Source organism: Tiliqua scincoides, chromosome 2 (assembly GCF_035046505.1).
Source record: "Tiliqua scincoides isolate rTilSci1 chromosome 2, rTilSci1.hap2, whole genome shotgun sequence".
Lineage (NCBI taxonomy): Eukaryota > Metazoa > Chordata > Lepidosauria > Squamata > Scincidae > Tiliqua > Tiliqua scincoides.
Window position 1 is genome coordinate 81,922,597 of NC_089822.1, and position 15,817 is coordinate 81,938,413.

Below are 15,817 nucleotides of genomic sequence, written 5' to 3' on the forward strand. Positions count from 1 at the left end.
CGAATGGCCCCTCCTAACCGAGGAGTTAAGTCAGATAGAGGTTAAAAGAGAAGATGTTTCAGACCTCATTGATAAATTAAAGATCAATAAGTCACCGGGCCCTGATGGCATACACCCAAGGGTTATTAAGGAATTGAAGAATGAAGTTGCAGATCTCTTGACTAAGGTATGCAACTTGTCCCTCAAAACGGCCACAGTGCCAGAAGATTGGAGGATAGCAAATGTCACGCCTATTTTTAAAAAGGGAAAGATGGGGGACCCGGGAAACTATAGGCCGGTCAGCCTAACATCCATACCAGGTAAGATGGTGGAATGCCTCATCAAAGATAGGATCACAAAACACATAGACGAACAGGCCTTGCTGAGGGAGAGTCAGCATGGCTTCTGTAAGGGTAAGTCTTGCCTCACAAACCTTATAGAATTCTTTGAAAAGGTCAACAGGCATGTGGATGCGGGAGAACCCGTGGACATTATATATCTGGACTTTCAGAAGGCGTTTGACACGGTCCCTCACCAAAGGCTACTGAAAAAACTCCACAGTCAGGGAATTAGAGGACAGGTCCTCTCGTGGATTGAGAACTGGTTGGAGGCCAGGAAGCAGAGAGTGGGTGTCAATGGGCAATTTTCACAATGGAGAGAGGTGAAAAGTGGTGTGCCCCAAGGATCTGTCCTGGGACCGGTGCTTTTCAACCTCTTCATAAATGACCTGGAGACAGGGTTGAGCAGTGAAGTGGCTAAGTTTGCAGACGACACCAAACTTTTCCGAGTGGTGAAGACCAGAAGTGATTGTGAGGAGCTCCAGAAGGATCTCTCCAGACTGGCAGAATGGGCAGCAAAATGGCAGATGCGCTTCAATGTCAGTAAGTGTAAAGTCATGCACATTGGGGCAAAAAATCAAAACTTTAGATATAGGCTGATGGGTTCTGAGCTGTCTGTGACAGATCAGGAGAGAGATCTTGGGGTGGTGGTGGACAGGTCGATGAAAGTGTCGACCCAATGTGCGGCGGCAGTGAAGAAGGCCAATTCTATGCTTGGGATCATTAGGAAGGGTATTGAGAACAAAACGGTTAGTATTATAATGCCGTTGTACAAATCGATGGTAAGGCCACACCTGGAGTATTGTGTCCAGTTCTGGTCGCCGCATCTCAAAAAAGACATAGTGGAAATGGAAAAGGTGCAAAAGAGAGCAACTAAGATGATTACGGGGCTGGGGCACCTTCCTTATGAGGAAAGGCTACGGCGTTTGGGCCTCTTCAGCCTAGAAAAGAGACGCTTGAGGGGGGACATGATTGAGACATACAAAATTATGCAGGGGATGGACAGAGTGGATAGGGAGATGCTCTTTACACTCTCACATAATACCAGAACCAGGGGACATCCACTAAAATTGAGTGTTGGGCGGGTTAGGACAGACAAAAGAAAATATTTCTTTACTCAGCGCGTGGTCGGTCTGTGGAACTCCTTGCCACAGGATGTGGTGCTGGCGTCTAGCCTAGACGCCTTTAAAAGGGGATTGGACAAGTTTCTGGAGGAAAAATCCATTATGGGGTACAAGCCATGATGTGTATGCGCAACCTCCTGATTTTAGGAATGGGTTAAGTCAGAATGCCAGATGTGGGGGAGGGCACCAGGATGAGGTCTCTTGTTATCTGGTGTGCTCCCTGGGGCATTTGGTGGGCCGCTGTGAGATACAGGAAGCTGGACTAGATGGGCCTATGGCCTGATCCAGTGGGGCTGTTCTTATGTTCTTATGTTCTTAACTCTCATTGTTTCTTCTTTCCTATTCAGATTGTTTTGATGCTTGTATATTTCAATTGCTTCTCCATACATACGTGCATGGTAATGTATAGTATTAGACAACAACTCAGTGTGTTCAAAATCCACTTTATGTCCTGTTGTCTTTTCTGTCACTTCAGCCAAATGTAAATTTTGGAATGGACAGCGAGTCTGCATCCAACCTAGGCATTTCAAAAACCAGGATGGACAGGGTAAGGGGAAATAAAGCCCCTTTCGCATTCACATACAGGGTAAGGGGAAATAAAGCCCCTAAATCCGAGTTGTGTGGCTGCCAACACCTAATCTGCACTGCATATGGCACAGGACAGCTGGCCTGCTTATTCCAGTGCAGCCTAGGATTGAGCTGCCTGAATGGTATAGAGCAGGAGTTACCAAACATTTTCAGGTCATCATCCTCTTGGTTCCATAAACTCATCCCCAATGCCGCCTAAAAAAGCATTATTCAAAATAGAAGTTTGCATGTCCCTTTAAGGATGATAAAAGGCCCTAAAGCTGCCTTGCCCTGTGTGCCATGTGGTTAAGATGGCGGCGCCAGCAGAGCCCCGCTGGGTGCCATCTCAACAGGTCAGTGGTCAGTGTGGAAGAGAGGCAAGAGAGCAAGAGAGGGCGTGCTCGGAGCATAAGGGTATAGGGTCTGGGCCACCCCCCCACATAGGTCACCAAAAGGGGACAGGTAAAGTATAGGGTCACTGGGCCATGGCTTAACCCTTTCAGGACAGTATCCTGCCACCTCTGGACAGCAGAGTTGCTCCAAACTCCAACAATTTCTTGCCAAGGTTCTTTCTCTATTGAAGGTGAAACAAAGACAGGCTCCTTTTTAGAATCCTCCCTGCCCCTTCAGCCTCATATAAGTCCTGGAAGGGATAGCTAGCCTGTGTCCAACCCAAGATACCCCATCTACCGCCCTGGACCAAGGAATGGCTCAATCACAAACACAACTAGTATCTGTATGCATACACAAGAGATGGCCCAAATGCTCCTGATGCCTGAGGTGGAGTGTCAAACACTGCCCCTGTTTATCTTGTTATGTCCAGCATTGGCCTATCCCATTTCTTGAATTGGGAAAGGAAGAGATGAACAGAGCAGGTAAGGATGTGGAGAGGAGAGCAGCGCTTCCCAAACTTACCAGGCCTGCGATGCCCTGCTCCTGCTGCCTCTGATCATGGAACTCAGAAGCAAGTGCTGATGACATGTTGATGTGATGACATATCTGCACTTGCTTCTGGGTCGCACTTGGAAAACCCACCTAAAAATCCATGTAAAACCGCTTAGGAAGGGCTGGTGGGACCAAACCACATTGTGTGTGGTCCTCACCTAGGCTCCACAATCTCTTGTATTCAGGAGCAGAAAGATGAAGTGTGAAGGACAGGAAAGAATGAGTGGAATGGAGGTGGGCACCCTCCTCAGCCAATCTGTGGCCTGCAGTGATTGCCTCAGTTGGCCCCATGAACAGGCCAGCCCTGGGGCCATGTCAACTTTCTGTGTGTGCTTGCACTTAACTGGTCAACCGCTTGCACAAACCAATTGCACAGGGGGATGCAGCATCCCACTGATTCCACCCACAAGCGTTCCTTTCCTGGGGTTTGCCCAGCTCTGAATTCTGCATGTGGCACAGGCAGAGGAGTTGCTGCGTGGTCCAAGAGCTGGGACGCGGCGGCAACATGCAGGAAAGCGACGTTGATGGCCGCTTTGCTCCTTGAACTGCTCCATTGGTGTGCCACAAAATCCAACGGTGGCTGGTGAAATGAGTCCAGCAGGGACTCCTACCCGGCAATGGCTGGCAACCTTCAGTCTTGGCAATGGTTGGCAATGGCTGGCAACCTCCAGTCTTGAAAGACTATGGTATAAGCCTACAGCAGCCAGTATTCCCAGGCGGTCTCCCATCCAAGTACTAACCAGGCCTGACCCTGCTTCGCTTCTGAGATCAGACGAGATCGGGCATGTGCAGGGTAACAGTTGCTGTAGGGACTCCTACCAAGCAAGGTTCAACTGATCACAGGAACACGATCAATGGATCAGGAATCACAGTATTTTTCCTTTCTCCCTTCCAATTTCCAACATCAAAGTGTTGCACACTGGTCCTGAACACTGGGCCTGGGGGGCAGGGGGTACATATTACCTGGGCCCAGAGTCAAAGGGGGGCCTGGGAGCCAAAGGGAGACCCCAAAAAGGGGGGGCCTGGGAGCCAAAGGGAGACCCCAAAAAGGAGGGGCCTGGGAGCCAATGGGAGACCCCAAAAAGTGTGCTTATGGGAGACCCCAAAAAGGGGAGCCTGGGAGCCAAAGGGAGACCCCAAAAAGGGGGGCCTGGGAGCCAAATGCACATTTGAAGGGTGAAGAAGAAACTTTGTGGCCCCTCTGGGTGGCTCTGCCTGAACAGGGATGGGAAGAAGATATCGTGTACTTTGTCAAGGACTTTGGCGGGAGGTGCGAATGGGCAGGCGTGGCGGGAACCCCCTTCCCTTGCGGAGCGCTGCAGGCTGGAAGCACCGCCTCCTCCTCCTCTTCCTCCTCCTTTCTTGCCACACAAAAGATGGCTGCGGCCGCTGCCTCGCCGGCCGTGAAGGTAAGGCGCTCGCCCTCCTTCCCCCGCCCCAGCGGGGAGTGCAGACCCCCTCCGTCCCCGCTTACTGCCCCCACTCCGGCGCGCGCTCGGCCCTGCTGCGCGCTGTTCCCGGGCCAGGCTTCCCGGCGCGCGACCTCCCGGGCAGGCAGAGAGAAGCGCGGGGCCTTGGCACGAGCACTCTGTGTGCGTGTGTGGGTCGCGTGGGCCCCCAAAGCCGACCTCCCGCCCCCCTCCTAAGCCCTGCCTAAGAGAAAAGTGGCACCTCCCTGGGAGCGCCCCCCGCCTGGCACAACTGGGGGCCCGATCCTGGCCAACTTTCCAGCGCTGGTTCAGCTGTAACACAGCCCCCTTGCCTTGGGGAGGCCTCCCTGGCTGGCCTCCCACCGCAGGATGCTGCACACACTCCATGGGCGCAGCCACACCAGTGCTGGAAAGTTGGACAGGGTTTGGCCCTGGGTCCACCTTGCTGCTGCATCTCTCGCCAGGCCACCAACACAACCAGGTGGCAGCAACGCTACAAAGTTTCCTTCCCAAAGGAGAGGGGACGGCAGGGGATGAAACAGAGTGGGGGAGGGTGGGGACAGGGGTGGGCAGAACAGGGGTGAAGAGGGGCCAAGCAGGGTGGGGGGGGGATGGCAACAGCCTGAAGAGTCTTTGGAGCCCAGGTCTACCAGGCATCCCCATACAGAGCCAAGGTTTACCTGCCTGCAGGGTATCAACAGCTAGATACAGTAATTTGTGTGTATGTGTTGGCAACCTTCAGTCTCAAAAGACTCTGGTATCACGCTCTGAATGGTGGTTCTGGAACAGCGTCTAGTGTGGCTGAAAAGGCCAATTCCGGAGTGACAATCCCTTCCACACTGGGAGCAAGTGCAGTCTGTCCCTGGTCTGTCTCCCTGGCTATGGGCCTTCCTTCTTTGCCTCTTTGCCTCAGTCTGTTGGCAAAGTGTCCTTTCAGCGGTAAAGCGAACACACTCTTAAAATCTTTTCACCATAGAAAATCATTGCAGAAAAGTGGCATCATCATATTTAGGCTCAGGCTAGAATGGAAAGTGCCCTGTGTGCACCAACACCTACTTCTGCAGCAGTTGTAGTCCAACAGCTGTATCCCTGAGCTACTATTCACTCCTTCATGGTAAGCAGATCCATTATTAAAGAGCTATTGTAGCAGGCCAGTTTCGTCCCAGATTTGACCCTGTGTTCATTAAGGAGTGTGATGTATGCATTCCTCAGCCCAGCAGATATGTCTTGCAGCAGCCACCGCCACTGCACACCCTTGGTAGTGCCCCATGTGTGGAGTGAGTCCAGGTGAGACTGGAAAATGTAAGATCCCAATAAATTTCTGGGCCCCCTCCTTTGGCTCCTAGGCCCCCTTTTATGACCCTGGGCAGGGCCTGGGGGGGGAAAGGGGGTAATTTGCACCCGGACCCAGAGTCAGAAAGGGGACCCAGGAGTCAAAGGACAGGGCCCAGAAAGTTCCTGGAATCTTCCATTTTCCAATCCCACTCAGACTCACTGCCCATGCGGGATGCTGGGGGCATTACAGTGGGCACATGGCAGCAATTGCTGCCACAAGCCATGCATACCAGACCTAGGAATGCATACATTCCTTAACAGTGTCACATCTGGGAGGAAACTGACCTGTTAGTTGCTCTTTGGCTTCTGAATTTGCTTCCTATGAAGGAGAAGCTCAGGGCTACAGCTGCAAGACTACAGCTGCAGCAGAAGTGAGTTTTGGTGTACACAGGACACTTTCCATTCTAGCATGAGCCTAAATACAATGATGCTAATCTCTTGCAATGATTTTCTATATTTGAAAGATTTTAGGGAGACTTAGAAGTGTGTTAGGTTTTCTGTATTACTGTATCTAGCTGCCAACGCTGGGCATGCAAGTAGACCTGAACTCTGCATTGGGAAGAGTGGTGAACCTGGGCTCCAAAGACTATTTTAGCTGTTGCCACTTTCCCCCGTCTGTTTTGCCCCCATTTCCACCCCCCCCACTATGTTTCACTCCCTTCCTCTTTGGGAAGGGACCCAAAAGAAACTTTGTACCCTCTGATAAAATCTCTCTCAGAGGCCCTGACCCTGGGCCTGGGTACAAATTACCCCCCTTTCATGGGCCCTGGGTCGCAGGGTGCAAGCCTGGAAGTGTATGGAGACATGTGAACAGTGAACTGCACTGTGAACTGACTAAGGTGCCCACTGTTTCTGGATGGGAACATTTTAAGTGGTTCAACAGTGATCTGGAGTGAGGGGTAAGCAACGACATGGCCAAGATTGCAGATGACATCAAACCTTTCAGAGTGATTAAAAATCAAAGCAGTGTTGGAAGAGCTTCACACAATTTTCATATAAGCCTGCAAGAAAGATCATGTTGCTGTTTGGAGTGTGTGTGTATGTGTGTGTTTTATTTGGGAAAAGATGACAATTGTGTTTCTTTGCAAAGACATTAACCTGAATGATTTACTCGGATGATGGTTTAGACTTTAGAATGTCATATACCTCCTCACTGTACAGGAGCAATCCAGCTCTTATTATACAATAATTATTATTTTATTAATTATTGTGCCATACAAGTGAAGCAAAAGTTGTCCATTTGACTAGGTTTAAAACCCTGCTTTTTTATTAGTTATGTTTGCATGGTGCAGTTTCTCCAAGGAGTGCAGGGTAGCATACATGAGTCTTCCCACTCCCATTTTATTCTAGCAACAATCCTGTGTGGTAGGTTAGGTTAGAACAATGTTTCTCAACCAGTGGTACGAGTACCACCAATAGCACTTGAGGTGGTGTTTGGTGGTACTCATTGGACCTTGGACCCCTGCCACTCAGCAGCGAGACCAGAAACTCGATGCAACAATCAGTGGTAGGAGGCTCAGGTCAGCGGGCAGAGCTCCAAAGCATGCTTTCCTGCACTCGAAAAAGCCCTCCCATCCACCCTGAATCTCTTACTGGTGTTTGTTGCATCGCATCTGGCCTTCCAACCCAGAAGTAACTGGCAATGATGTCATTGCTAGTTACTTGCGGTGGTACTTCGAATAAGTGGACCATGTGAAGTGGTACAGTGGAGGACAAACGTTGAGAAACACTGGGTTAGATTAAGACTGTGTTCTTCAGCCTTGGGGTTGGGACCCCAATGGGGTCGGAACACCTCCACTGTGGGGTCGCGGCAACTCACTGGAATGAAGAAGATTGAAGACCACAGGACTAGAGCACCACCAGATAAAGGGGGAGACATCTGGTGTAACTCTTCAAGTACCAGGGACTTTGTCCCAGTCTTGCTCAAGGGCTTAGCAATTGTGCTAAAATAGCTTTTACCAGTACAAGGCTTCATGATAAATTTTCCTACTCTCTCTGATAAGAATATTTGGTTACAGTGAACAGTACTGGGAGGGTGTAACAGGCCAGGGAGTGGGTGGATCGGGTCCTGGCAGGGGAGTGGGAGCAACAGTGGGTTCCCAGTCTAATACTTTTTATATATGTGTACATATGTATGAATTGGGTTTGTAGCATGAAAAAGGTTGAAGACCACTGGGCTAAGAGATATCAGCTGGCCCAAGGTCACCCAGTGAGATTCACAGCTAAGAGGGAAATTGAAGCCAGGTGTCCCTGTGCTGACTTTGACACTGTAGCCACTACACTGCATACAGCACCTGCTATTCAGACTCTAGTTCTGGGAGAAGCTTTGTGATGCAACCTGAAGACTGGAAAATTAAGGGTCAGGAAGCCATGACTAAAGGGTGAATGCAAATTACACAAGGAGAGAGAAGGCCTGGGGGAAGGACAAGTGGAAGGAAGCTTGCAGAAAATGGCAGAGGAGGCAAGGGATCTGGGGCATACTGAGATAGGAGTAATTCCCTTCCTATATGCTCAGTGTAGAGGGGAAATGCCCTACAGATAGCTCTGTGAGAGCCTGTGTGGTGGTGGACAAAATGTTGGATCTGGGCAGTAAAATCTGGGTCAGTCATGCTACTTGCCAGCTTGCCCACTCTGCCAAATGCAGACCACCAACCATGTATGGGGCCCCAGCAAGCCTTCAATAAAGCTCCTGTTTTCTTGTGTTGTTTGACCTGTTCAAACTGCAAAGGCCCTGGAGGTTAGCAAGCATCTGGAATACCACAGTGCATGGCTGGTGGGTGACTTTCCCTTTGCTGGATGATACATTGGACAGGCCTGCTGTAGTGGTTTTGATGTTTTGCATAAGCAGAGTAGGAGGACCAACTTCCTGGAATCTTTTTAATCAGTTTGAATGGCAGGGGTCTTCTGCATGGTTTTTTTTAACCCTCACCTTTCCGTGAGACTCAGGCCCAAATCCTAACCAACTTTCCCGCACTGACACAACTGTGCCAATGGGGCGTGTGCTGCATCCTGCACTTGGGTGGCAATCACAGAGGCCTCCTCAAAGTAAGGCAATGTTTGTTCCCTTACCTTGGAGCTGCATTACCCTTAACCCAGTGCTGGAAAGTTGGTTAGGATTGTGCCCTCATGCACTTATATAATACATTGGCCATGATCCAGCGCAGAGTCAGGCTCACTTGAACTCATTCATTTCAGTGGCCTTAACAGTGCCAAAGTCTAGGCTAGATGGTAGCTGTTGCCTACAGTTTTTAAATTGCAGTAAATTTGAGATCTGCAAGTTTTGTCTCCATCTGAATAAAAGTCTTTTGACTTATGGCATTCTTTACTGCACAGGAGTGTCATTCATTACTTAAGGATTGGTGCAAAGATGTATAGAACATGAATCAGCTGATGGAACATAATGCAACTGATTACCTGGTAGTAACCAGGCTGAGGTGTCTGAATTGATGGGTTTTCTAATACAAAAAGATGGCTTGGAGTTTCCCCAAACACTAAGAGTTTAACCAGAAATAGTTAAGAATAACTAGCAAGCTGTCCATGTGGTATTCCTGGCTGACAGTGGAAAATGCCCTGGAAATATCAGCTTCTGTCCTGAGCATAAGAAATAATGTAGCTCAGATTACATATGGATCAGATTTACATATGGATCTCTTGTATGCCTATCTTCCAGTCTCTTGTAGACCAATCTAACAGCGCAATCCTATGGGTGTTTACCCAGAAGTAAGTCCCAATGTATTCAATGGGGCTTACTCAAGGTTGGTGCAGATTTGGGAGACCCTTGGGTATAAACTCTGTGGGGGGCCCTTTTATATAAACATGTGTATCAGCTACCCCATCCTCTTTCATTTGTCCAGAAACTGGACAGGAGTCAAAGGCAAGTTCTCCTTTGTACTGCCATTGCAGCAATAGCTCCTAGGAGAACTCTATCCAATGTGGATGCTGTTTCTGAATAGACATACACGGGATTGAGCTGATTGTAGATGATGATGCAGCTTGGTTTGTAACTGATTGTAATATTCAGTGTGACTCACAGCATGATCCTATACATGTTTACTGAGAGGTATGTCCCAACGTGTTCAGTGGAGCTTACTCTCAGGAAAGTGGCTATAGGATTGCACCCTCAGTCTTTTCTAAGTGGGCATAGGATTGCAGCCACGGGGCCCAATCTTATCCAATTTTCCAGTGCCTGTGTAACCATGCCAGTGGGGTGTGCACTGCATCCTGTGGTGGGGAGGCAGTCACAGAGGCCTCCTCACGGTAAGGGAATGTTTGTTTCCTTACCTTGGGGCTGCACTGTGGCTGCGCCACTGCTGGAAACTTGGATAGGGTTGGGCCCACAGTCCGTTCACAGTATTTGACTTTTGATTCATTTGTGACTGAGCACAAGGCCAAACGAGACCTGAGGTTGATGTTGGCAGCTCCCCTCCTAAGACAAAGAACAGCTGGAGGGCTGGGAGATTTTTGTTGGGACCATGGTGCTGATGGAGAGGGTCTTGGGAAAACCCTTGCCTCAGCCTTGCTCTTTCCACTTGAAAAATTTGGCTGGCCACCCAGGCTGGCCCTGCATTCCATAATAATTACTGCAAATTCACCATTTGAACACTGGATTTGAACATATACTGTAATACCAAACTTGTCTTGCATAGAGCCTGAGCAGTTAATTTCAGACAAATATAGGCAAAAACAAAATTATTTCAGTCCCCGTTATTAGAATTGTATTTATTTAGGATACAGTACTTATATGCTGTATTTCAACAACAGTGACAAAAGTTCTCATCATGGTTTGCATAGCAAAAGAATGGACAAAAATGTCCATTCCCCCCTTCCACCCAAAGGGGGCTCACAGTCTCAAAAATACTCATGAAAGGTATCTGCAACAGTCCCCAGGAAAAGATGCTCTGCTAGATGAATAAGGGTGGATGCTGTCCCTTTGCTAAATATAAGAGAGCCACCACTTAAGCCATTTCTGCCCAACATTGTATATACACAACATGGATCAAATGTGTACACTGGTGGGCTGGGCAGAAATGGGTTTTTAAAGGGTCTCATGGGTTAGAGGGCTTAGCCTCCTCTGTTCATCTTGTGCCAAAAGAAAAAGTACCTTGCCTGCACTCCCACTCCCTTGCCACAAGATGGCAGCAAATCAAAAGTATCTGGTATAGTAACCTGCTAGTAATTTGGCATGTTGTGACAAGATTTCAAGCAGTGTTTGACAGATAGCAGGGACCACAATAAGTCTTAGCTTTTTTTAAAAAAGGAAGATTCTAAATATAATTTTTATCGTAAGATCTGTGTTGGCAAGAATGAAAGAGATTTTTTTCATAGTAATAATACTGAAGAACTTACTGTAGAAATTTGGAGTGGAATGCTCTTACAGATCTTTCCGTTTTCTCGTGTATTTGTTGAGGGTATTTTCCACCATAGTTATCAAAAAGTGCCTTATATCCACTTGTCTCATGCAATAGTCTTACCTACTGCAGTAGTTTTTAAGCTTGATCAGAGTTTTGCATGAAGTCGTGATGAAGCCAACTCTTTGGAGTGTTGGTTGGCCAGCTCCACAGATGAGCTGACTGTGCACCATAGAACAGTGTTTCTCAAACTGTGCGTCAGGACCCACTAGGTGGATTGTGAACCAACTTTAGGTGGGTCCCCATTCATTCCAATTTTTAATATATTAGGCTTGATGCTACCATGGTATGTGAGTGCATTTGGGGAAATGTTTCAGATCTGTACTTTGAACAGGCTACTATGTATATGCTGTTAGCAATGACAGTCAGTGAGGCTTACTCCTGGGGTAAATGTGGATAGGATTGCAGCTTTTGGGATGTTTGGAGAATTTTTTTTTTTTTTACACAGATCAGCAACTGCTTGGGTGGATTAGGAGGGTTATTCTTTATTTTAAATTTTTTAAAGGTATACTTTTTGTAAACTTTTAATTTACTTAATTGATTTGATTTGACTTTATCATATGGTGATGTCATTTCCTGCTGTGACATCACTTGTGGTGGGCCCCAACAGATTGTCATTCTGAAAAGTGCATCCCAGTGCTAAAAAGTTTGAGAACCACTGCATAGAATATTCCCCCCAGATCCTCTGCAGTATATAGGAGGTCTGTGGAGCACTGTGCAGAGAAGGTTTCCCCAGAAGGTAGAAAGTTCTGAAAGCCCACAACTTTAGTAGACTGGGGCAACCTTCATGTTTCATGATAGTGGAGACTTTCCAGTGGCAAATGAAAGAATTCTGACAGTGTAATCAGTTATATGATCTGGTTGGCAAATCTAGAGATCAGGGGCAAGGGGCCAAGGCTGCTTCCCCCTCTTCCATATTCACGTGCTGCTTTCCGCTGACTGAAGTGGAAAGCCCCAGACCCGTGCATTGCCTGCCCTGGGAGGAGGAAGGAGATTGCAGGAACTTATGTGGGTGGCACAGATGGTTTGCTTTTAGCATTTTGTTCTCCCTCTTCAAGCCAACTGTGAGGAGGGTGGGGAAGGCCTGTGAGTTAATTGCTGGCACAAGAACGTAGATCTTTATTTCTTGTAGCAGGGTTGTCCATAATTTGGACTTGTTTATTAAGGAGAAGGGACACCACATTTCCGAAAGAGTGGTTCAGGAGCTGGAAGTGACTTTTGCCACCCAAACGGATCCCTTTGCAAGGGGTCAGTTTCCATTATAAGTTGTCACCGAAGCCAAGCGAGGGATTTGTAATGATGAAATACTTGATGTTGCATGTGAGCATGAACAGTTACTTATATGGCCTGCCAGTTACATTGCACACAAAAGTGTTGTAGCATTTAAGTGTAGCTGTGTGCAGATGTTAATGTGAATGTGGAGAGTCTCCAGGTTTCCAAAACACTGTGAGTATACCTGGCGAGGTCCTTCCTCTCCCAGTAGAGGATGCTACTGGGAGAGTGTAGGGAAAGGCTAGAAGTGCATTAGCAGTAGGAGCAGGATTTACTTTGGGCATCTTTACTTTAATATCTGCACATGGCTTATCTTAGTAGTTAATGTTTCAACCTCCCTTCCCCTTTTTGAATAATGAATGAATGAAGCTGTGGGCAGGCTTTTTACCATGCCATCATCAAAATGTGGATGGACTGCTATGTGCAAGAAATTAGTTTGGGGGTTTAGCCATCTGCAGACCAGTTTGAATGACACATCTGAACTATCCTCTCCCATATGCAGTTAAAGACTTAAACATGCACACCCCTCTCCCCAACTTTGTGCACCATTTTGGTGTCCTTAATTGTATGTAGCATTTACATTGCCTGCAAGGGGATGCATTCACATAATTAATTGTGTGTGGGCAGGGCTTGCTCGGATGTGATGCTGGTGATACAGCTGATAGAGCTTCACTCGCACTATTACACAGGCAGTACCAATCTGGCCAATGTGACTGATTTTATTTTGCCTGTGGATTGCTAAACTCTAGGTGCTCCTGACCTCTGGAGTGACGACTTTTCAGCTGTGATGTCCCTTCTGTGGAATGCTATCCCAGGGAGGCTTGAAATGCCCTCCCCAGGGATGACAGTGGAGCCTACTCTAGTGTCATTCTGGTACCAGGCTGCCACAAGCAAGAATCCCTCTCCTGAGACAGCTCCTTCTTTTCCCCTAAATGACAGCTCTCTCTGAGCACTGAGGCTGACCTAGGAAGCACCCTGTCACATTTTCCACTCTGTCCAGAGGTCTGGATCATGTATCGTGCATAGCCTTACACATGTAAACTGGAGTCCTGTGACTGCCTGCTATCACAAGAGAACAATCCCCCTGACCAAAACCTAGTTCATACCTGGTCATTGGTCCAGTGTGCTCACCTGACTTGGAAGCAGGAAATTTGAATGCCTGATAATTTCAAACTAGCTTGTCAGAGCTGGGGGGGGGGGAGACTAGGCGCCCTAAAATAGGACAAAAGAGAGCTGCTCAGCTTGGTTGGAAGAACAAGATGTGCCGGAGATGCAAGATGTCAGTTGGGCTTTGCGAGATGCCAGCCAAGCCAAGATGAAAACCATTCTGCTGTCCAGCTAGAAAGGAGTTAACTCCTAGGAGGCGCTTTCCCTCTGGTGCAAGGAGGTTGCTGAACTGCTAAGGAAGTCTTAGTTGAAATCTGTGTTTAGTGTATTTGGAACTTTTGCTCTCAAGCAGAGAATTTGATTGTTTTCTGTTTGTTCCATTTTAATCCCCAATGTATCTTTTGATTTGATTAAAGCAAACCTGCCTACTGCTTGTACCCACCAAGCAATTGGCCTTCTGACACTTTGCATGCTACCCAGAGAAGGTCTGATTGTATGTGTGGTTGCATGTGGATGCCTGAATGAGAGAGTGAGAGAAATGAAGCAAGGAGGACGGTCAAGACTGCTCCTCCTCCTTTATGTGAATATTGGTGGTTGGCAGACACCCCCTCCCCATTGAGGGATGGGATGGCAACATGACCCTGATGCTGTTTTTTTGGTGGAACAGTCAAGGATATGACTGTATATGTGGTTTTGACACGATTGCAAATTGGAAAGTAGTGCTAGATTTCCAAGAAGGAGGTGTGGCCCTTCTTAGTGCTGTGCTGGAGGTCACCATGCAGGCAGAGGCCTTTTCTTTCCTCAGAATTTTGAAAGAAATTTTAAAAGAGATATTAATTGTTTAATCTGCTGTACTTCTCGCTGCTATCCTGTCCTCTCCTGATGTCTTTTATTGTCTAACAGCACAATCCTAACTTGTGCTGGAACAGGCAGATCGGTAGGCCTGCACTGTATCCAGCGCAAGTTTCGGGCTGTCTGAGGCTCAGCCCGAGGCAAGGGGGAACTTTTCCCCTTACCCTGGGAAGATCCGCAGAAGCCCTAATCAGTCTAATCGAATCTGTACCTCCTAAAGAGGTGGTGCAAATTTGAGCAACCTGGGACTGCCCTGGACCACCTGGGAATGGGGTCAGGATCCAGCATGACTGCTGGATCCTGGCTCCACCTCCTGCTCACCGCCTGCCCGCCCCCCAGGAACACCCGCCTCCTGCCCTCCCTCCACTTGAAAACACCTCCATCCTTCCTCCTCCCCATGCTCCCCCAGACCTCCACGCTTGCCGAGTTCAGCTGGCGCAAACTCACCTCTTCCCAGGACCCATGTCAGTGTGGAGAAGCTGGTGTGTATCCATGCGCCAGCCTATCTCCTCTCAGGGTGGCGCAAAAGTGCTTTACGGCACTTTCGTGACACGCTTTAGAATTAGGGACATCAGGATTGTGCCCTTAATGTTGTTTAGTGCTTCTGCATTTGTTGTTGTTCCATAGTTTTAAACTTGTGGTCTGCCCTGAGAACATGTGTGTGTTGAAGGATGGGGTATATAAACCTACACAATATTGATGTCAATTTAAAAATAATGTCTTCAATATTAATAGTAGTACTATATCTTTCTAAAATATAGTTAAAATAGTGTTTTCTCTGTGTTTTGACTCTCATTCCTCTGAAGACCAAATTGTTGATTTACCTGCATGATAAATATCCTTGCATGCAGTAAAGGAATCCCTATACAATAACTGTCATTACATTGCAATTACTCTATTTTGTAAGGCATTGGATTGTCTTTTCCCACAAAAATTCACCCACTGGTTGAACACTGAATGAAGAAATATTGCAGCTGTAAACAGCTTGAAAGAAGAGAGCAATTCGCTTTGATGCGCATCCAGTTATCCAGTCTTGTCTGCTCAGAATTTTTTTTAAGGATTAGTGAAGATAAGCGATCAATGGTTGGCTGTTTATAGTGCTTTATATTTTCCATACATGACTATCTAAGCTAGGATTTATTTTATATCAATAAAATGAACAAGAACAATTTACTGATGTAAGCAGTGATCCTCGCAAGAACTGTTCTGTTGGATTCTGGAGTCTTCATTCAATTTTGCCTGTGTTTTATATACGTTATCTGCAGACAAATAAAAGCAAGATATTGCACTGCATGGTTTAATTGTACATTTTATCAGTTTAAAATATCTCCCAGTCTAATATATGTTTTTCCTTGTCTACAAGATTGGCATTATTGGAGGAACTGGTCTGGATGACCCTGACATCTTGGAAGGCAGGACAGAAAAATATGTCGATACACCTTATGGGAAGGTTTGTATTT

The 15,817-nt window shown here is 47.4% G+C and overlaps 1 protein-coding gene and 1 pseudogene across 1 annotated transcript in view; one reads left to right on the forward strand and one right to left on the reverse strand.

Moving 5' to 3' along the window:
- Positions 1 to 3,645: 3,645 nt before the first annotated feature.
- Positions 3,646 to 3,763, reverse strand: LOC136643176 (5S ribosomal RNA; annotated as a pseudogene).
- Positions 3,764 to 4,307: 544 nt separating this feature from the next.
- Positions 4,308 to 15,817, forward strand: part of MTAP (methylthioadenosine phosphorylase) — a 39,864-nt gene continuing 28,354 nt past the window's right edge. The window contains exons 1-2 of the mRNA XM_066614418.1: positions 4,308 to 4,362; positions 15,721 to 15,807. Of these exons, the coding sequence (XP_066470515.1) occupies positions 4,330 to 4,362; positions 15,721 to 15,807 (120 nt within the window). The 5' untranslated portion in view covers positions 4,308 to 4,329. The remainder of the gene's footprint in view (positions 4,363 to 15,720; positions 15,808 to 15,817) is intronic.